Consider the following 20,205-nt stretch of genomic DNA (forward strand, 5'->3'; position numbering starts at 1 on the left):
GCGCGTACACAATCAGAAAACACCCTAAAGAACAAATCGAGAAAGGATTCCTTTACCTTTGAGTGATAAGGGTTCTCTCCGGCATGGTTTCCACAGAAATCCTCTTCTTCCTTCTCTTTAACGTCACCGGCAACCTAAGCCATTCAACTTCCAATCAAGCGCTAAAACGCACTAGAGGTACGCTTTCGGAACGAGTCGCGATCCGACGAAGGTTTGCCGTTCCGCCATTTTGAAACGAGCGAGGCCGACCATAGCCGACGGCGTGACGCCGACCAATAGCCGACCGCCATTGTAGTCACGCGTTGCACCGAAGCCGTTAGACCGCAAGAATCGTAAATGGAAACGCGCTTTATTTATATAGCGCTTTACAACCACCTAGAGGCGGAACAAGGCACTTCACAGTAGAACATACAGAACGCATACAATTTAGGACACGGAATATGCGATAAAAAACACGGAATAAAAGATTTCAAAAAAAGAGAGTCGCCACACTACGGAATATCGAAAGCCTTCCTGAATAAATGGGTTTTCGGTCTTGATCTGAAGGTCCGACAAAGTGCGCAAATTAAGAGGGGGTTTATTCCAAAGTCTGGGAGAAGGCACGCTCACCCCGGTGCAATGGTAAATAAGTGCAATTACCTAAAAGCGCCAGCAGATGGCGGCAAGACAACCCCAAAAGCCCCGAGGGTCATGACAGCTATTCTGCTGGCAAATCCGGGAAAGTGTCACAAAGAGGGGACGAAAAAAGCTCGGAACAAGAAAATAAGGTCAATTGGGGACGTTGTAAGACGGGGGTCCAACGCGTAGTTCGTTTTGCAACCGTACAAATACACGGGCCAGGTAAGAATCTGTAATCGTGGTTTTCAGTTTTGCAGATTTACCCAAGATGTCTTTTCTTAGTGACTGCGGTACATTATTAAGACTTTTCTTTTGCGAGGGCTCGCTCAACCGGGGTCCTACCTGCGCGCCCTGCTTAGCGATGCTCCCCGTTCCCAAAAATTCAGGTTACTCAACGCTTCGCCGGAAAAATATTGTCTCTAGTCGGGACGCCGAATTGTTGTATATCGGCGAGCCGCGAGTCGCTGGCTCCATCCGGACCGCCGCGGGCTTCGTCGCTGGCTCCATCCGGACCGCCGCGGGCTTCGTCGCTGGCTCCATCCGGAGCGTTGCGGGCTTCGTCGCTGGCTCCGTCGCTGGCTCCATCCGGACCGCCGCGGGCTTCGTCGCTGGCTCCATCCGGACCGTTGCGGGCTTCGTCGCTGGCTCCGTCGCTGGCTCCATCCGGACCGCCGCGGGCTACGTCGCAACCGCGCCTACGGGCTATCGCGGTCGCCTAAGAACACGCGTATCGCTTTGGGTCGGCGTAAACAAACGCCCAACGCTTCCGGACAAGTCAAGAGCGAAGACGAGGGCCCTCCTTCAAACGCTTTTAATGCTCTAGGTGCCGGGAACAAGACGGGGGAGGGGGGGCCTAGCTGAGGACTTTGTGGTGGGGGTGCAGGGGGAGGCCGGCGGCGAAGGCCCGGATGTCGCAGACGGACGCGGCGGCGTCCCTCAGGGCCGGCGAGCCGACCGGCAGGAAGCGGAGGGAGCTCACCTCGCCGTAGGCCGACGAGGCGGCGTCGGGGGCGCGGCACGGGTCCGGCTCGGCCCGGGGCGGGTCGCCCTCCTCCGCGCCGAAGCCCACCACCTGCGGGAGGGACGGAGGCCCGGGGTCGGTGGCCAAAAGTCCGCGCCGGCCTTTTTCCCTCCCCTCCTTACGTGCACGCTGAGCTTCCTGGCTCGGCGGCGGTGGTCCTCGAACCAGGAGAGCAGATCCTGCCGCGTCAGCTCCTTGAGCGCGGCGATCTGCCGGCGCGAGAGCGTTTCAGCCGAGGGGCCCGAGGGGGCCCGAGGGGGCCACGGGGCTCACCTCCAGGCGCAGCCTCTGGAAGAGGTAGTGGGCGCTGAGCACCTCGGACCAGTTGCGCTCCACCTCCTCGCCCAGGTGGGCGTCCTCGCACTCCTTGAGCTTGACCAGCGCCGTCACCTGCGCGCCGAAGGCCTCCTCGCTGAGCGCCGACAGGCGCTGGCCGAAGCTCTGCAGGAAGGCCTCCACCTTGGACTCCACCAACTCCGTGCTGCGCGGACAGGAAAGAAAACCTTCTTTCCCAGAGGGGTCTCTCCCCCTCCCCCCCGAGGTCCAAAAGCGGCGCATGCGGTGCGTTGACCTGAACTTGCTGGCCTGCGTTTCCACGGTGACGGAGAAGCCCAGGACCCCCGAGGTGTTCCTGCAGGCGGGGTACACGTGGTAGCTGCGGGACAAAAGGCGCACGGCGTTGACCCGGGCGGCGGACGGCGCGACCTCGCCCGGCCCGGCCCGGCCCGGCCCGACTCACCCCAGCGTCTCCTTGGTCCGGAGGAAGTCGAAGCAGGGCTCCTCCATGTGCATCTGCCACAAGCGCACTCGGCGTCAGGCGAGCGCGACGACGCCATCGACAAAAGCCCGCTCGGAAGGCCTCAAGCGCGCGCAGTCAAAGCCGTCGCTCTTCGCGGACCGGAAAGAACCCGCGCCCGAGCCGGCGCGCTTTAGCGCTCGGCTTTTTTCCAAACTAAAGCATTTGCTGTGCCTTCGCGGGGAAAAGGGGCGGGCGTGCGGCCAGCCCGTCCACCGCCCGCTTTATGGAGGCGGGGAGGGCTCCTCTTTTGGGAAGCTTCATGATAACAACCGCGACGCTAACTCACCACCAGCAGCTCCATCAGGGCGTGCTCGCGAAGTTTCTTCAGCCCCGACTTGAGAGAAAGAAAGGAGGAAGAAAGGCGGGTTTTTGGCCCCCGCCCGCCCGCCCGCCCGCCCGCCATTCTTCCGAGCGCGTGCGCGTGCAGCGGACCTGGTAGTAGACGGTGACCTCGGAGTTGGCGTCGCCCTTGTTGAGCGACTTGACCTTGCACACGTGATGTCCCACGGGCAGCTCCACCACGCGGAAGGACACGGGCACCTCGGCCGGCAGGGGCCCGAAACGCAGCTTCCTGCGGGGACGCGCCCGGCACACCTCAACTTCGGCCTTACGCCGCCGTTCCTAAGGCTACCGGAGGGGAGGGCTCCGGAACGATGGATTGGGCCCACCAAGCTTGCTTGAGAGAGCGAGCGAAAAGGCGGGCCCACCGTCCCTTCTGTTACGTGTGCGTGTAAGTACTGGGGTAATAAAGTTACTTTATCTACAAAGGCAATCCATGACATTCTGGAAAGTGGACTTTCGTCCTTCATCCGCCCGCCGCCGTTCCCTTGGCCAAAGCCCCCGTTGAAAAAAACGCAAGAAGATATCAGGAAGTAGCCGCCGTCGGACGGCCGGACCCCGACGTCGTAAATACGCGTCTTTGGGGTGGGACGGGTTCATATCAAGCGGAGGGAAGGAGGCGCCGGAGCGTCCGGGGACTCACTCGGTGAAGAAGCGCAGGAACTCCTTGGACTCCTGCGGCGGAAAAAGGGCGCGCTCAGATGCCGGCGGAGGGCCGGGGCGGGGCCGAGGCGGGACCCACCGCGGCGGTGAAGTTGCCCTGCACCAGGCCCTCGGCGAACAGCTCCGCCTTCAGCCGCCCCGCGAAGTCCAGCAGATCCCGCAGGCTCGGGCCGGCCGCGATGGCCCGGTACTTCTGGACCAGCGACCAGCGGTGCCGCTCCAGGACCAGCAGACGCACGTCCCTGCGCGCGAGCCGGCGCGCTCAGGGCGGCTCGGGGCGGGACGGGCTCGGGACGGCGGCACGCACTTGCCCAGACACTGCGGCTTGATGAGGATGTTGAAGTAGGTCTTCTTCAGCTGCTCCGAATACATGGCGAACACGTCCGGGTCCGAGTCGAACTGGGCCAGGTGCTCCACCAGCAGCTTCAGCAGCAGCTGGAGGGGGAAGCCGGCGGGGATGAGCGGCGCCCGGGCGAGGCCCGCGGGCGCCCACTCACGGGGAGCTTGTGGTTGAAGCCCTTGAGCTTGACGAGCAGGCCGTGCTCGCCGGCCGCCACTTTGTACTCCAGCTGCGCCACGTCGGCCTCGTACGCCGGCTCCGCCAGGTTGTGGGCCAGGATGTTGACAAACAGGTCCAGCAGCACCAGACTGGAGGGCGGAAAAAAAAAGAAAGACACGTCACACGCGTACAACGAGGCCTCCAATCTCGAACGTGCGCGCGCTCTTACTTCTCGGGACTCTTCTGAATGACCGGCGAGATCAAGTGGAAACGAATGTAGGCTAAAAGAGAAGAAAAAACATCAAGAAAAGGGTCAATGGAGTGACGGGACGCGTCCGGCAGATGGGGCCGTTGCCCGCGCTCACCTTTGGGGATCTTGAACTTGTTGTCTTTCTTGTACCACAGACGACCTCGCGGCTCGTCCAAAATCTTGACGGGAAACTCGGAGTCGGGGCAGTCGGACGGCCTCAGAGCAAAATCCGAAGCTGGGGGGGGGGGGGGGGGCGCAACGGCGTCACGTCATCTGTAAATCTGGCGGCGGCGGGCCCTTTGTCGCGAAGCGCGCACCGATGAACTGATTTTCGGCAGGGAGGTGAAGTTGGGGGTCGACCTCAAAGTCGGACGCCCAGCGCTCCGCCCACTCGGCCGGGATGTCTGAACGCAGCCGACAGAGCCGGATTAGGACGTCGGCCCGCGCGGCGGCCCGCGCCGGCGGCGGTCGGCCCCGCACCCTCCACGCTGTAGGAGGTCCCGAACCATTTTTCCCTGAGCTGGCAGCGGCCCTCGTGCTCCGGCGAGAGCAGCAGCAAGTTGGCCCGCTCGGGGGTCAGCGAGGACAGCGGCTCGCCGATCACCTGGCGCGGCGCCGGCGTTGAGCGACGCGCGCGGCCCGGAGAAGTCGGCCGGCGCTTTTGCGGGCGCCCACCTCGGGGTCGAAGTCGAACATGAGCTGGTCTCCGGTCAGGAAGTCTTCCTTGGGAAACAGCTGCATGTTCTCGCAGATGTTCTCCACGAACTCGATGGGATCCGTCTGCGGGCGGAACGGGGCGAAAGGCAAACAAACACTTTTTTGTCACGACGCCACAAGCCGAACTCGAGTCGGGGACGGCGCAAGCGTCCGTCCTTAAGGTTGTTTGAAATGAGATGGCGGGAGTTAAGGTTTCAAGCGGACTTCATCCGGGCGAAAAGTTTGAACGGCCGGCGCGGCGGAGGCCAGGCGGCTTCTACCTGCTCCTGATAGTGGAACTCGTTAGCTTCAATCTTCTGGATTTCCTCGTAGATCCTGGGGAAAGAGGACTTGATGCGGCGGTCGGGGGGCGCGAGGGAAAGAGGACTTGACGCGGCGGTCGGGGGGCGCGAGGGAAAGAGGACTTGACGCGGCGGTCGGGGGGGCGCCTCCGCACGCGCGCGCCTTCGCAAGCGGACCTCTGCTGAGGCCCGAGGGTCCGCAGCATCTTCAGGTACTGGAACACCAAGTGGACCACCTGCTCGCGGGACGCGCGCGACGCGAAGCTCAACATCGAGACGTCCCTCCGGCGTAACGCGCGACGGCGAGCTGGCCCGCCGGGGTCACCTGGTAGAAGTTGCGGAAGCCCTCGTCGGTGAGCGTGACGGAGACGGAGAAGATGGAGTAGGTGCTGTTCTGGTCGAAGCCCGTCTCGCTGTTGCCCCCGAAGAGGGCCAGCGCCCAGCACCTGAACGCGCAGCGTCAGCCGCGCGGGCGGACGGCCGGCAGGCGGCGGGCGGCCTCACCTCTTGCGCAGCAGAGACAGGACGCTGCCGCCGCCCTCGTGCCCGATCAGCCAGGAGATGTAGTGCAGGGGCTTGACCCTGAGGCCGTCGAGGGACACGGCCAGGACGTCAGTCGCGCTCCGCCCGTCGCGCTCCGCCCGTCGCCCCGCCTCGCGCAAAAGTCACCTGTAGTGTCGGCCCTGCGGCGCCACGGCCCAGCTGATGGTCAGGGCGTGCACCTTCCTCACGGGGACCACTGCCGCGCCGCGCACGCAAAAGCTTACTTAGCCGCTTTGCGCTCGAGTCAAAAAGCTTCAATGCCTTTCAAAAAGGGGATTTTTCTTTTGGCCAAATGGCAAAGAGCTCCGGAATTGTTTTTTTCCCGTCAATATTGTTCAGATTCAAACATTCCAAAGCGGGAGAAGCGCAGCGTCGTCGGAAAAAACAAGGTGCTTCAGTATTTCTGCAAGGGCAAGACATTGTTTCGTTGGCTCCGTTTGCGCGCTAACCTCTGTAGAGTTTGTTGAAGGCCGGCGTGTCAAAGGGCCCGGACAGATGAGAAAAGTCCGGCGGCGGCTCGCCGCTGAAACGGGGAGGAGGAGGAGAAGAGTGAGCCGGCGCTCGGCGGCCTCGGGCGGCCGCGCGACCTGCCGGCGCCTGACTTGTTGGGGACGTGGATGAAGATCTCTCGGACCCACCGCTCCAGAGTGTCCAGCGTCTCTGAGCGACGAGAAGAAGAATTGGAGTGGGGGGGGGGGGGGGGGGGGGGGGGGGGGGGGGCTTTGCCGCGCTTCGCCGGCACCGACCTCGGGACTGCACGGCCAGCGTCATGTAATGAGCAGAGTAATATCGGGCCCAGAACTGGCGCAGGCGTTGGTAGGTGTTGACGCCCCGCTCTCTGGGCTCCTGCTTCAACGTCTGGGCGTTTCCTTGTCGCCGCCGCACGGGCCAATGCAGAGAGAGGGCTTCAAGACGGGAGGGAGAGACCCGCCCCGCCCCGCCCCGCCGGCGCCCGTCACTCACCCCAGCAGAACTTGCCCATGGGATGCCCCGGCGCGGCCAGGCTGCCGAACAGCATCTCCTTGCGATGAGAGTCCGAGGGCCTCGCCAGCTGGTACTCTGCAAAGGCCGGAAAGGTGACGGGGTTGGCCGGGGAGGCGGGGCGGGGCGGGGCGGGGCTCGGCTCTCACCGCTGTCCACGGCCTCCACCTCTCGGTCCGCCGCGTCTTCGATCATCAGCGGGCAGATGAAGAACTGGGCCCACCTGAAAGGCGCGCTCCCGTCAGCCCGCCCGCCGTCAAGCTTTTGCCGGCGGCGGCGCCGCGCGTTACCAATTCCTCCTGGCGTCAGGCCGAGCCGCGCGCAAGCCGTGCGCGTTACCTTTACCTTCCGACCCCTTTCAAAGCCCTCTGCGTTATCGCTGAGAGAATATACTTCAACTCTGATTGAATTGTCCTGAATGACCTTCAAAATTTGCGCGGGCACCCCGGCCGCAAAACACAGATCGATTTTTTTGCGCTATGACCCCCGAACTAACAAGCGGCCGGAAGTTCGAACAAAAGAAGCCACTGACTTGTAAATTCCCCGAAGCAGTCTTTCAAATCAATTTGCCAAATAGCGGCTCGCCGTTTTGCAAACCGGCGGGCGGGCTCCTGAAAAGCACCTAAAGGAGGAAGTCAAACCGAGCTGGCAGGGAGCCGCCGGCGAGCGCCAAACGCCGGGCGCGTAACGGAGGGGGAGTCGGCGGCGGGGGCGGGACCTGTCGAGCGCCTCGCGGAAGTGCCGCTTCTGCACGTCGAACTGGAAGACGGTCCTCTCGCAGTCGGTGGAGGCGTTGTCGCTGCCGCCGTGCTTCTTGAGGAAGGCGTCGAAGCCGTTCTCCGCCGGGTACTTCCGGCTCCCCATGAAGACCACTGGCGACGCGGCCGGGCTCAGCCGAAGCCTCTGCGCGCCGCCTTCCCCGAAGCGCCGGGCCGAGGACTTACTGTGCTCCAGGAAGTGGGCCAGGCCGGGGAGGTCGTCCGGGTCGCTGAAGCTGCCCGCGCCGATGCACAGGGCGGCCGCCGCCTGCGGGCACGCACGGCAAAATCTCCAAGAAGGCGCAAGGCGGGGAAAGGGAGCCAGCCGCTCCACGCGCGCGCCTCTTGGGATCTGCCTTCTCTTTTCGTCTTTTGTCCGCTTATACCGTTCGCGTATGCTTGATCTCGCTAAATGGAAGAGAAGTGGCGGACGGATAACTTTGCGGCAAATTGGAAATATTGCCCTTGATGCCATCGCTTGGAATATCATTTTTGAGACGCCGATGAAAGCTCGTTTTCACCGAGGATCGCGTGGCCGCGACGGAGGGTCGGCGCATTTCCGTTTGCGACGGCGGACCCGTTAAGCCGGCCTTTGCTTAGGCTGCTCGTCGCCCGTCTTCGTACACCTGACATACAGATGGACTGAGTGGCGCGAGGAAGCCTTTGAGAGAAAAGGAAGGCGCTTCTTGGTGGGCTTTTTATAATCCCGCGCAAATGTTCACGAAACGTGGCTCCCGATTCAAAGTATAAGGCGGGGTCTCTGGCGCCCAAAAATGCCGGGGCGGTTTGCTTTCCTTGCTTTGAGGGATTTGACGGGCCGGGGCGCGAACGTAAAGGTCCGGGCGTGCGACCGCACCTGCTTTTCGGCGCTCTTCTTCTTCTTGTTGGCGGCGCTGTCCTCGTCCAGCTCTTCAAAGTCGCTGTCCCGCTCTTCCTCCCGGGCGTCCTCGTCGTCCTCCTCCGAGCCCTCGCCCGAATCCGCCTCGTCTCCGCCGTCGTCGCCGTCGCTGCCGCCGTCGTCGTCGCCGCCGTCGTCGTCGCTGCCGTCGTCGTCGTCCCCTTCTTGGGTCTCGCCGTCGGCGCCGCTCAAGTCGGAGATGAGCAGCGCTCGCAGGCCGTTGCTCAGCTGGATGTATCTGAAGCCGACGCAAATGAGGGCGAGATGTGCGGCCGCCGCGCTAGCTTGGCCGGACGACAGATCGCGGGCACGCCTTCAAAACGCTCACGACGAAAACCTGATCCCACCTGTATTTTTTGGGGTCGCTGGGGGACTTGATGATCTCGGGGTCCCCCTGCTCTTCAGCGGCGTCCCGCGAGGTCTCGGGGTCCGGCGCGGGCGGCGCCCCGCCCTGGTCCGGAGCGCTGGCCTGACGCGAAGCGTTGCCGGCGCCGACGGATTTGCCGGCTTGAGGCATGACGGCGACGCTGGCGGGACAAGCCGTACGCTTAGCGACTGCCGTTACGGAGCGCGCGCCTCCTTCTCCGCTTTTGCCGGCCAGGTTTTCAGCGCCGCCGCTCCAAGACGCCATCGGAAAGCAGCCGGCGACGTTTGATCCTTGAAATTCTTGTCATTTCCCGCCCAATAACCCCGTCACCGGATACTTACATTTCGCCCGACCCGATATTGAACCGAGCTCGGGCGTGTCGCCGAGTCAATGGAATTAGTCGCGTCTGATCGCGTCGCGTTTATACAAACGCCATGTTGCCATGTCGCTCTCGCCGCGCCGCCCTGACGAAAACGCGCCTCTCCGAGGGAGGGTCAGGCTTAGGGTCAGGGGGGTCGCGGACGAGCCGGCGGCTATCCCGGCTGCTTCGGGGCGAGAGGCGGGGCACCAGGCCGGGCGACAGCTCGCACTCGCAAACACGCAATTTGGAACGTCCCATATACTTTTATCAAGCATATTTGGGGGAATGAGGAAGGAAAGCGGAGTACCCGGACAGAAGCCACGCGGGCACGGGGACAACATGCACACTGCGGAGGAAGGCCACTTCCACATTACCAAGGTCAATCCCAGTCGTCGGTGAGGGCAGAGATTTCAAAGAATCGCTCGGGCCTTTCAAATGACAAGGCGGGCCTACGGACTTCGGGAGAGAGAACGAGGCTGGCCTCGGCGTGATGAACTGTCGGCAGGAAATTCAAATTTGAAAACAAAAACAAAAAAACACTCTGAAAACAAAAACGAAAAAACACTCCACTTACAAATGGGATATCTGACACTTGGATTACCGCGGCAACAGACACGGGCTGAAATCCGATTGGGCAGGAGAAAAAGAAAGGCGACTAACCAAGTCCGACGAACGGACCGCCGGCAGATACAATCGAATGGGGTGAATAAGACAGAGGCCGCGCTCTGCCCATCTCGAGTTCGGCGCCCTGCATCCGACCGTTCGACGCAAGCGAAAGGGCGAGTGAGCGTTGACGAGGAAAACCCGAGGCAAGGAGTGGAGAGGGAGAGGAGGGGCGCCATCTTTGCCGTGTAGCGGCAAGCGCTAACCAATCCGGCTAACTCGACCCGTCCGGAGCCTCGGCGGGCTCCGCGCCGCGACAGCCGCGCGACAGAGGACGCGGCGCGAGCGACGGCGGTTCGGCGAGCGAGCACTTACTGACGATTGGCGTCTTTCTTTCGGCCTTAGCGGAGTTAGCGCGAGCGGCGAGTTGGACGCGGATACCGGCCTCAATGGTCGGCCAAAACAAAAGCCGCCATTGGCTGATCGCAGCACGCGCGCGCACAAGGCGACGCTTGATTGCTCAAGACCCCGCCTGATCAAAAAGTTTTCTTGTTTGTAACAATAAACAACTTCAATCTTGCCAGTAATTCATACGAGGTATTCTGGTATTGGTTTGTGTTTATTTTATTTAAAGGCAATATTTTAGACACCCCTTTTACGATGCATTTTGGGAAGTGGTGTTCTATGTGTGAAAACGACACGGAAATTCCGCGATTACATCACGTAGGACGAAAAATGCGTTTCAGAGAGAAGTACTTAGGGAAATTATATGAAAACCAATGTCACAATTTTTTAAGGTTATTTCAAACCGAATCCCGATGGGAATTGTTTTTAGTGTACCTAGTTGGAAACGACATGGATTTTTTTTTTTTAAATAGGTGCATTTCTGACACAAGTAAACAGTAATATGAGGAAAATGCTGCATTTTAGAAATATAACACACATTTTATTCCAAGTGTAATTGAGATGTGGGAAGTTTATGTAGTAGTAAATTTATATGACTATAGTAAGACGTAAACCTTGGGCATTTATGGTTGAAGCGATTGAAAAACAGCGTAACACTTTGGAAATTAAGAAAATGAAATTAATGGTAATTTCTTAGTGTCTATGTGGCTTTTTAAAACGGATTTTTTGATTGTTAAAAGAAAATCACATTTTGGAGCAACTGATCATAATCACTAGTCGAGCAACCAAACAAACACGGGGAGAAAAATCAACGTCCTGTTTTCCACGTTTGCACATGTGACATTTTTATTGCAACATCAAACTCATCAATTTGTTATCAGGGTAAAAGATGACGCGTCCTATTCCACAGCCTCCACTTCGACCCAGAGGACGGCGCTGTTTCCACGCAGTTGTTGCACAGACTTCACCGATTGGTTGGGGAATCAGTATCTCTCTCGCGATTGGTCACTTTCCCCGATAAGGGAGGGGTTGAATTCGGTGAGCTAGCCGTCGACGGCAGTCTGAAACACAATGAGATTTAGCACATATTACCGGTAAAACACTGGAGCCAAAAGTAGACAGCTGCTTGGCCACTTTGATACTTTTGAGTACGGCTAGCGATTTATTGCCGTCCTACTTAATTTATTTGACTGAGGGATTCGTAAGAAGCTCAAGAGAGCGAGGATGTTGGTCCCCGTGGGAAGATAATGAAGAGGCTGCGTGTTCTGGTGGTGTGCCTAATTGTAGCTCTCCTGTGCTGGTAAGACACATTTCCGCGTCCATTTCTTTAAGGAATGGCGTAAAGAAAATATATTTGAGCAATGTTTACTTATAAGGGGCCGGAGAAGGGCGAAGAAGGGGTCGTGACGGCCTTAGCATTTTGCACGTATTCTACGTTATCCATTTTTCATCAACGTACATTGACTAACGCTCTCGGCGTATTCAAGAGTGACAAAATTCCAATATAAATGTTCAAAAGAAACGCCGTCATATTGGTGTCATATTTTTGGCGAATAGTATTGAGAATTTTATTTAAATAGGTGAACTTTGCGAACGTCGTTCGGTAGCTGAAAAGCTAGCTTGTCACCTGTACGGTGGCCGGCGCTGGCCAAGTTTTGGAAAACCGTCGACGAAATACTCTACATGGCATTTAGTGTGATATGGGAAGGCGATTTTGAATGCATTTTTGTCGTGAGATTGAATTAAAACGTCGTTCTTACAAGCCAAGCAAGTTCATGTCACCTGTACGGAAGGTCCAAATTTAGGACAAACGTAATAACAGAATAACGGAATTTATTAACAGTGACTGCTTTATTTTTTTGTGGCCAGAATTCACAGATAATCGATACTCTATTTCGTTGTCAATTATTATTTAGAATTACATGTAAATGTTTACAGGTTTCTGTAGTTAGTCTTACCTCCGCCCCCTAAAAACTCAGCAAAAAATAAGTCTTATTTGATTTGAAAATGTTATTGCTCGTGTTAATGAGGAAAAAATCCACATCTTTATAGCTTGATTTCCTCTCAGTTACGTGATACTGGTAACGTTAAAATGTGTTGCATGAAAAATCCAACTCGTAATTGTTTCCCGGAATCACCAACATGTTTGCGCATACCTTTTTAATTTGCAGGTGAGCTTTCCAATAAGTCTTTCTTCATAGCTGTAGACAATAGACTATCGTTTCCCTTTCTCCTTGATGCTTTTTTTCCCCCCAAATTTGATCCATCTCATGCTTGAAACCCTAATTCAATTCAGAACCCTTGCTTTGATATAACTATAACTTAATAGGAGTCATTTTCAGAAGCTTTTATTGAAATTGATGGTGATGTGTGGTGATTTTTGTCACGGTGTCTGGAAAGATTTTAGGAATGTTACAAACTTGTAAAGTTGAAGGAGGAATATTTTCACCCATTTACAAGGTTAAATTCTAGTGAATTAGTGATTGTAAATTAACGTTACAAATTTGGGCCAATCTTCAAATAATGGTGTCAAATATCTCCTTTTGTCTCAACGAAGAGCTCAACAAGAAAGTAATGAACCACGGATGAAAGAATGAACCACGGATGAAAGAATGGACCACACATATGTAGGGGAGTACGGTATATTTTGAAAGTAGCCATTTTCTGGTCGGTTGATGTTTTTCCCTCTCTCTGGTTCACACCCGCCAGCTAATATGCATGCAGCGTCCCGTAAAGAACATTACACATGCAAAACCCGGCAGTCGTCGGTTTCTCGCTCCCCCGTGTTGACTCTCACACATCCCCGAGGATGCAGCGTGACGTCCGCATCGTTCCGGTTTACAATTGCGTTGTTTTTATAGTTGTGTGTGAGGGATATTAAAAGAAACAGATTTTTTTTTTTTTTCAGTCTTCCAATTTTTCATTTGCGCACCTCTGATCTGGAACATCGCACGCAGGAATCACTGTCTTGCCCAAAATAGACTGTATTTTTTGTGTGACTCTTTTAAAACCAGTCAGGACACCTTGGAAGAATTTTTCTGAGCGTAATTTTTGCCTGTCCGTCAACGCTGTAAAAAGTAGCAGTTACCAACGATATCTGGCATGTCAAGCAAGCCCTCAGCGACACCTTTTAATTAGACCTTGAAAGTGAATGACGATGAAAGAACCTTTTCTCTGAGGTATAAAGCTTAAGAAAAGCATGCCTAGGAAAAGAGGTCCTTTGACTATTAAAAACAGCAATTTCGTTTTCCCGCTGACGCGTGTTTGCTTAAACCCCCATGCCCCTTTCTCCTCTTACACATACTGTACAAGTCACATTGCGAAGGTCATCAAAGTCACGGACAGTATATATGTCATGTTCCCGTAGATTCACATTACACTGGCAAGGCTGTAAGACAAGATGGCGATAAAAAGAAAAAAAAAAAAAAACCTCACGGGAGTATTCTTTGTTGACGCAGTCGTTGAGCCTTATGTGAGTATCGCGTGTAATGCAATTTTAGGCGTTGCAGCGTAATTGACTGTTGATCCGTTTTCTGTATGTCACTAGCCGGCCAGATCCAGTTTTGTTTGTGTGGAGGCTGAGCTGGACTGGCACTCGATTGTTCCTGCCCACTGGCCGTAGTGTGACAGCTAAGCTCTCCAGACCGCCCTTAGGAAAATAAACTTTACAGTTTTGCTTCTGGTTCTTCAGGTAGCTTGAAATGAGGATAAAAAAAACAAAACAGAAATCCAAGTTTGTGTCATATTTTCAGGCATCCCCCCCAGGCATTAAGCACTTGTTCAAGCAAGTATTGTTTGCCCATTGTGTTTGAACAAACACATTTTGACAGTAAGAGCTTGTCGGGCAACTTTATGTCAGCGGCGTATTTTCGGGATCTCGTAACTTTTTGGAATAAAAGATGCAGGGACTGTTTGCAGAGAAAATGATCTGGTGGATTGAGGTGGGAATTGCTTGTTTGGCGTCATAGCGCTAACCTGTTCGTTTTGTGGGAAGAAATAGTAAGATTCTTGTGCTAATGTACACTTGATTTTTGAAGGTGACAGTTTGCTGCGTTTTTCTAACTGTTGTACAATGACGCACAAAATTACAGTAAATATTTGCACGAAAAGGACTTGTGTGCCGCAAATATAAGGTCATTAAATCATTACGTATATTAGGCTAAAAGCTAGACTGTTAACATTTGGGAGCAAAAGTAAATAAATTAATAAAAGGTGACATTTTGCTGTGTTTTTCTAACTTGACGCACAAAATTACAGTGAATTAGTATTTGGAAGCAATATTTATTTTCAGTAAAAGGGATTTTTTTTTTTTTATCAATTCTTCTCATGTCTAACATGACAACTTGCTGCCATCTTTGTAAAATATTCTCAAACCTTGAAATTCTTCTAAAATATCTCATAACCAAAAACTTCACCAAAAAAGAATCCATTATTTTTGCACATGAGATTTTCTTGCCCACAAAGATTTTCTCTCTAAAGTCTTTCCGTCTGGGCTGGTTTATTTTTTTTTTATTTAGTTTCATTTAGTAGTTGAAAAAAATCAGGCATAACACGACATCTGATTTTTTAAAATTCAAACTTGTACTCCTGTTGAAGAGGTCTTTCCCAACACACTTTACGTTTTGACAAATTTTCAAAGGTCATCATTGTCTTAGAAAAGTACACGAAAAGTAAATACGTTCGTTTTTTTAACAAAGGTTGTTTTTTTTCTTTCAGAATTTCAACATAATAATGTTAAACTTTCCCGTAAAATATTTTCATTTCAACCCAATTCAGAAGCTGCAATGAGTCCCTCGGCTTGACTTGTAAAGTTAGTTCCTTTAGCTTTAGGTTAATGGGTTTAAATGAATCCTGTATTGGCCATCAGTTTATTGATTTTAGGGCAGATTTTTTTTTTTTGTAAAAATGCTGATAATTTTTCCAGCCCGATAATCGGTCTTTCCATAAAATCTTGCTCCGATCCCAGTTTTCATCAGTAATCCGCATTGGCTTTCTCGTGAATTATTTCCGCGAGCCTCTAAAAAGTAGTAGAAAGTGTGCTATAATTCTTGATCCCTGCTCTATTTTGTCAAAATGGTTCCGACACAAATGTAAAGTCATGCCTAAATTTGACCGTCTTCTTTCCAAATGATCCCCAAGTACAGCAGCGCTTGCTTGACTTTCCAGAAGGAGCCCCGCTTCCCCTCCTCCTCGCTCACTCTTGACTCTCCATTATTTACCTTTTGCCGCAAACGCCGACTCCCCTTCCTCCTTTCCCGACCGGTTTGCAGCGAGCGCTGGGCCGGGGCGTCTTTCCACACCCCCAGCTGAGGGTCATTATCACAAAGAGGCCCTGTCCGTAGCGTTGCACGGGAACATTGTGTTCCCATACATGCGTGGCGTTGCATACAGGAAGACGTATAGCTGCCAACAATCTGCGCATGATCCTATTTCATAGAAAACATAGGTTTCCGTCTACGTCTCTAAAGCAGAGGAAATTCTCTCAATATTGATGTGATTTTTATCAGATTGCTGTCGTACCTAAAAAAAACGTCCTTCATGCAAAGCTGTGCGCCAGCTAGTTGCTAAATATGTCGTTGCCTTCTCATCAAAAAGCACATGGCAAAACACAAATAAATGCCTCCGTCTCATCTGTAAATAAAACCTGTAAAGTGCAATTATCTCAGTAATTGGGTGCTGTCATTCAAACACACAAAGGGTGAGCGTGAGATGATTTGAACTCCGTTGCTAACCAAAATGCCATCGCCCACCTCGCCCGTATGTTTTTTGTAATGAATTGACACTAATTCAAGGGCTATTTTTATATACATCAAATTGCTTCAATTATTTGCATAGCCCTATGGCATAGCGTATAATGAAGTTGAGTCCTTTACTAGTAGTCAATGTTTGACCATGCCATAGCACAACGGGTACACGATGTACAGTTCTAAAAGTTGAATGAGGTTTTCTTCCTCTACCCCCTCCTTAAGGCGAGCCCACTCGCGTCCACGCCCACCCACGGCAACGTGCTTGTTCCCATCACATCGCACCACATTGCATCGCGCGGCGGTCTCCGTATGCCCGTCCGTACGCTCCTGATCCTTCTTTTGAGGATTTTGTCATTTCCGTTGCGGCTGTGTCAATAATTCCTCGTAAACTGGCAGTGTTGCTCACGCGCTGCGGTATTTTGGCACACTGAGGTGTTTGCGTGTTTCCGTTTACACTCTGAGAAAGACTCCAGTGTACATGTTCTGCAAGCGTCACAGCCCTGGTGTGGGTCTATAAAGATCCTTGTCAATCCAGAGGCCCAACAGGGTTGTGTAGTATGGTATTCAAGTCTGGAATGGTGCTGGACCTTGTGCGAGTGACTTCATCAGCAATGTCTTTTTGATAAGGCTGAAAAGTCATTGAAGAGATTCTTGTCTTTTTTTTTTTTTTTTTTTTTTTTTTGGGATTGATATCGTATCGAGGACGGCAACCCAAAATGTTGAAATAGCTACATCAATCCCCCCAAAAAATCTGTCTGGAGCTGCAAAAAAAAAAAAAAAAATGAAAGCCTTTTAATATGAGCCTTATAATGAAGTTAAATACAGTCACAATTTGTTGGATCAACAAACTAATTTTGGGCATATTAGCATAAATGACAACATTCCTACAAAGAAAGTACAATTTTCGGGTTTCAGAGAGAGATGGACAGAGACTGCTCTCAACTGAAGCCACACCGTCCTTCCTCACTATCAATGTAATATCAACAGCGGCCAGAGGGGTCCCCAAAAACAAAGATCAAGCTAAACCACAGATCTATTACTGTTAAAAGATCAACTAAACCAGTTCCAAAACATCATTATTCCGGGTGTGGCCTTTGCGGCCCGGTACCAATTGGGCCGTGGACCTTTGGTTGGGGACCTCTGATCTTAAAACCAGAGCCAATTTTTACATGATGGTCTAGATGAAGGTCGGGAATTGGGGTGCCAGATTTCAAGATGGTTGGCTCGAGAATTTCAAGTCATACTCCGTTAAAGGCGTTGCACTGAAGAGGTTTTGTTTAGCGGTTTCAAAGCTCACTAATTATGATTGATTCATAATACAGCATGTTCCTCCGCACAAAGATGTGCAGAGGCTTGGTTCCCAGTGCCACAGCCCTGCGCTCAATGAGGTGACTGAAGAAGCAATAAACGTTTCATCATCCAAACATGGCAAACCGTAAGCATAAATGGCTCGATGGCGAGTTTAATTGAAGGCGTAGTTCCATTTCTTAGTGTCGGAAGCCCGTCATTCTTGAGCGTAGGCGTTAAAAGTGATTTGTCTTCTGTGGGATTCAGAATAGCTTTTCAAAATAAAGGTTGGCCACGCTGCATTCTGCAGCCTTGAAATAGATTGAAATGGATTTTCGGCTTAGCTGACAGATAAAAATGGTTTCGAATCCTTTTGCGTAGTTTGGCTTGTTTGCCCTGTTGTTGACAAACCGGAGCTGCGTAATTGTAACGAGTTATGCCAAAAGGACGTGTTTCCATGACAGGCAGGATTTGCCTAAAGTCAAGTGATATTAATTCTATTCCTTTGTGTGGCGTAGTTGGTATGGGAAACGTGACAGTAAAAGCATTTTGATGGACTTGATACATTGTCCAAGACATTTCCTTATGACTGACACCTGAAAAATGCTGTGTGGTAAAAACGAAGGAACAATGCTTTTTTTGGCCCAATGCCGATTATTATTAGTCAAGGAGACGGATATAACATTTTCAGTAAAGCGGAAAAATCTGAGTGTCACATTTTTAACAAATTATTAATTGAGGAAATGTCAAAGATTCCACACATGGCGTTGGCCCAAATTCGTCGCTAAGGAAACACTTTTTGAAGCCCTCTTTTTGCCATGTGCTTTTTGATGAGAAGCCATGAAAAAAATGCATCGACTGAAGTGGGTGTACTCCAGTCCATGGCGGGCAGTACAGACAGTTTTTCTCAATGTTGTATTTTCACGAGGCTTCACATCATAAAGTGGGTCAAGTGGGATGACGGTTTTGGACCAATGCCAGTGAATCGTGAACTTTTTGGACATCAATATTCTATCTTTCATCTAAAAGGAAAATGATTTGACTACTAATATTCAGCATTTGAATCAGACCCTGAAAATATACAGTAAATGGTCCAATTCTACATGTTCAAACCCTTTGTTCACCCCCATACTCAACGACATTTTGGAAGACATCAACCCTGACGTATGTTTTCTGTAATTTGCCATGAGTACGTTGTCCAGCTCGGCCTGCTGGAGACGGATTACGAAGAGATCAGTTGTCTTTACGGCAAACTGCTGTTTCACGATAGATCGTGCTTGGTCGCCGAGGAAGAATTTGAATACGCGCGCAAGCCTTCTCCTCGTTCTCTCATTTTTCCGGTACAATCGACTGACTTACTTCTGCTCGAGCAATCACTGGCACACCGCCTTGACCCATATTACACTTCTGCCAAAATTTGTAGTAGATTTTTAACTGCCTGTCTTGTCCTCATTCCATTATTTTGCTTGAATCTAAATTAGGATTTGAAGACAAACTGGTTTGAGTCAAAAATGTTTTTTTTCATTAAAACAATACAAGGACATCGAATCCTACTTTTGAAATATTTTGCAATATAAATGTGAACATTAAAAGAATGCCATAGTACCATATTTACCACTGTCCGTAGCTATAACAGACATGGCAGCCTCCGGAGGGGTGCCACCCCCATGTAATATCATTTAATGACAACTAGACTGTTGATTGTATTTAAATCAGTCTGTTGGTTGCTGAGAACACATTTATTTCCAAGTTTTTGAAATCTATAATCATTTAATGTATTACTTTTTAATGAAAAACTGTCTAAATCTTACACATTGTCCCTTTAAAATTGAAGCTATGGCTTTTGAGAAGTTTTCATGCTGCCACAGGTTTAAGGACGTGAGATGAGACCGGACATCATGTTAAATGCACATTGCAGGCCGCCGATTAGCGTCAGGAACAGCAGTTTGCGAAGGAGTTTAATGAGCGGCCGAATTGAGATCGGGGGGGGGGGGGGCACAGAAGCGCTCGGCAGCTCTGCCTTTCATGCCGGTCTGAGCTACAGCGGCAGCGTCAACTTCTGACTCGGTCCAGCTTCCTTTCGTCTGAAGCCCGGCGGCGACGCTTGTCCCGAGTCAGCATTATCGGACCGCGCGGAACGCGTGTCAGTCGTAAAACATTACGGAGAAAATATGGGAGCGGAGGCCCAAGGCTTTCGCTCACGTTCGCGGTCACGCTCGACACCTTGGAACACTTGTAATCACCGCGCCAACATCTCGGCCGAGAAGGGATCGAGGCCTCCATGGCATGCCAGGCAGCCGTCGGGACTATTTGACGGCACGGGTGTAGCTAACTTCAGCCTCTTGTTTACTTTCTGCGCAGTCACCAGTCAGCTTTGGCGGTACCGGACTGACGTTTTAATGGGCTTATCCGCTAATTCGGTCCCAACACCAACAGGAATTAAAGCTCCCTGTGATTCCCTGCTCAGGATTTGGTAGACGTGCTCCGCCCATGTTAGTTGGCTTAGGCAATAAAACCGTGCATTTTAGTGCCGCTCATCTGTCGGATAGCGTCTCTGCTTTGATTTGGGCAACATATTTTAATGTGACAAAAGTGTAAAGCTAATGTCAGTAGCGTTTTTTTTCCTCCTTGAGAATCCCCGACACGATCATCACACTTGCGAAATTTCATTCATCTTTGAGTGCGGGCCCTCGATGTTTTCTCGTTTCATTTAGTGCTGCCACTTTTGAATATTTTTAGAAGCCGTTATTCCATTGAATGATTAGATACCATTTGATTTTGCCATGAAGTATTATGAACCTTTATTTTCAGGTTAGATTTTATTTGCAGTTTATTTCCCAATTATTATTGCTTTTCATTTTCTATTTTTTGTATTGCGATTGCAACAAAACGAAACAAAAAAACTCATTGTGGTTGCAGAAACGCTAATACCATTCTCTATGTGACAACGGGCAAGAGGCAGGAATAGTAATTTTTAAAAAAATATTATAGAACAAAGTTGTTGCGTATGTATAGTCTTTTTAATTACATTTTGCAACTTGACTCAAGAGAACAAAACATTGAACTCT

General features: G+C 51.8%; 2 protein-coding genes across 6 annotated transcripts in view; one reads left to right on the top strand and one right to left on the bottom strand.

Annotated features, from left to right (window-relative positions):
• Positions 1-1,414: 1,414 nt before the first annotated feature.
• On the bottom strand, positions 1,415-10,233 carry LOC148416409 (nardilysin-like). 3 transcript variants are annotated; one of them, XM_088425544.1, is made up of 31 exons: positions 10,074-10,233; positions 8,715-8,894; positions 8,326-8,605; positions 7,656-7,737; positions 7,430-7,583; positions 6,861-6,934; positions 6,694-6,789; positions 6,477-6,599; positions 6,333-6,390; positions 6,180-6,253; positions 5,857-5,926; positions 5,692-5,769; positions 5,513-5,633; positions 5,365-5,423; positions 5,167-5,221; positions 4,865-4,969; positions 4,670-4,793; positions 4,507-4,593; positions 4,305-4,424; positions 4,169-4,220; positions 3,938-4,088; positions 3,748-3,875; positions 3,520-3,682; positions 3,421-3,452; positions 2,871-3,009; positions 2,725-2,772; positions 2,379-2,431; positions 2,211-2,294; positions 1,913-2,120; positions 1,762-1,848; positions 1,415-1,690 (listed from the first exon to the last, which is right to left on the bottom strand). In XM_088425544.1, exons 2-31 carry the CDS (start codon positions 8,882-8,884, stop codon positions 1,472-1,474), a joined length of 3,294 nt encoding a protein of 1,097 aa, XP_088281670.1. In that variant the 5' UTR covers positions 8,885-8,894; positions 10,074-10,233; the 3' UTR covers positions 1,415-1,471. The 3 variants fall into 3 exon arrangements, with proteins under 3 accessions (XP_088281670.1, XP_088281668.1, XP_088281669.1); XM_088425542.1 differs by having other exon boundaries at positions 5,167-5,423; positions 5,857-5,870; XM_088425543.1 differs by lacking the exon at positions 2,725-2,772 and having other exon boundaries at positions 5,167-5,423; positions 5,857-5,870.
• A 909-nt stretch (positions 10,234-11,142) lies between these two features.
• The window catches only part of suco (SUN domain containing ossification factor), a 29,210-nt gene continuing 20,147 nt past the window's right edge, over positions 11,143-20,205 (top strand). For all 3 annotated transcript variants that reach the window (XM_088425926.1, XM_088425927.1, XM_088425928.1), the window contains exon 1: positions 11,143-11,403. In XM_088425926.1, the coding sequence (XP_088282052.1) occupies positions 11,351-11,403 (53 nt within the window). In that variant the 5' untranslated portion in view covers positions 11,143-11,350. The remainder of the gene's footprint in view (positions 11,404-20,205) is intronic.

This window comes from Hippichthys cyanospilos, chromosome 10 (assembly GCF_059441005.1).
Source record: "Hippichthys cyanospilos isolate Australia breed blue-spotted pipefish chromosome 10, RoL_Hcya_1.0, whole genome shotgun sequence".
NCBI lineage: Eukaryota > Metazoa > Chordata > Actinopteri > Syngnathiformes > Syngnathidae > Hippichthys > Hippichthys cyanospilos.

Excerpts from the sequence above, each read along its gene's own strand:
- LOC148416409 (XM_088425542.1), bottom strand. The coding sequence starts at position 8,884 with ATGCCTCAAGCCGGCAAATCCGTCGGCGCCGGCAACGCTTCGCGTCAG. Across the intron at positions 7,738-8,325 it reads AGAAGAGCGCCGAAAAGCAG|GCGGCGGCCGCCCTGTGCAT; the intron begins GTGCGGTCGCAC and ends GCGTGCCCGCAG. Across the intron at positions 2,121-2,210 it reads ACGCAGGCCAGCAAGTTCAG|CACGGAGTTGGTGGAGTCCA; the intron begins GTCAACGCACCG and ends CTGTCCGCGCAG.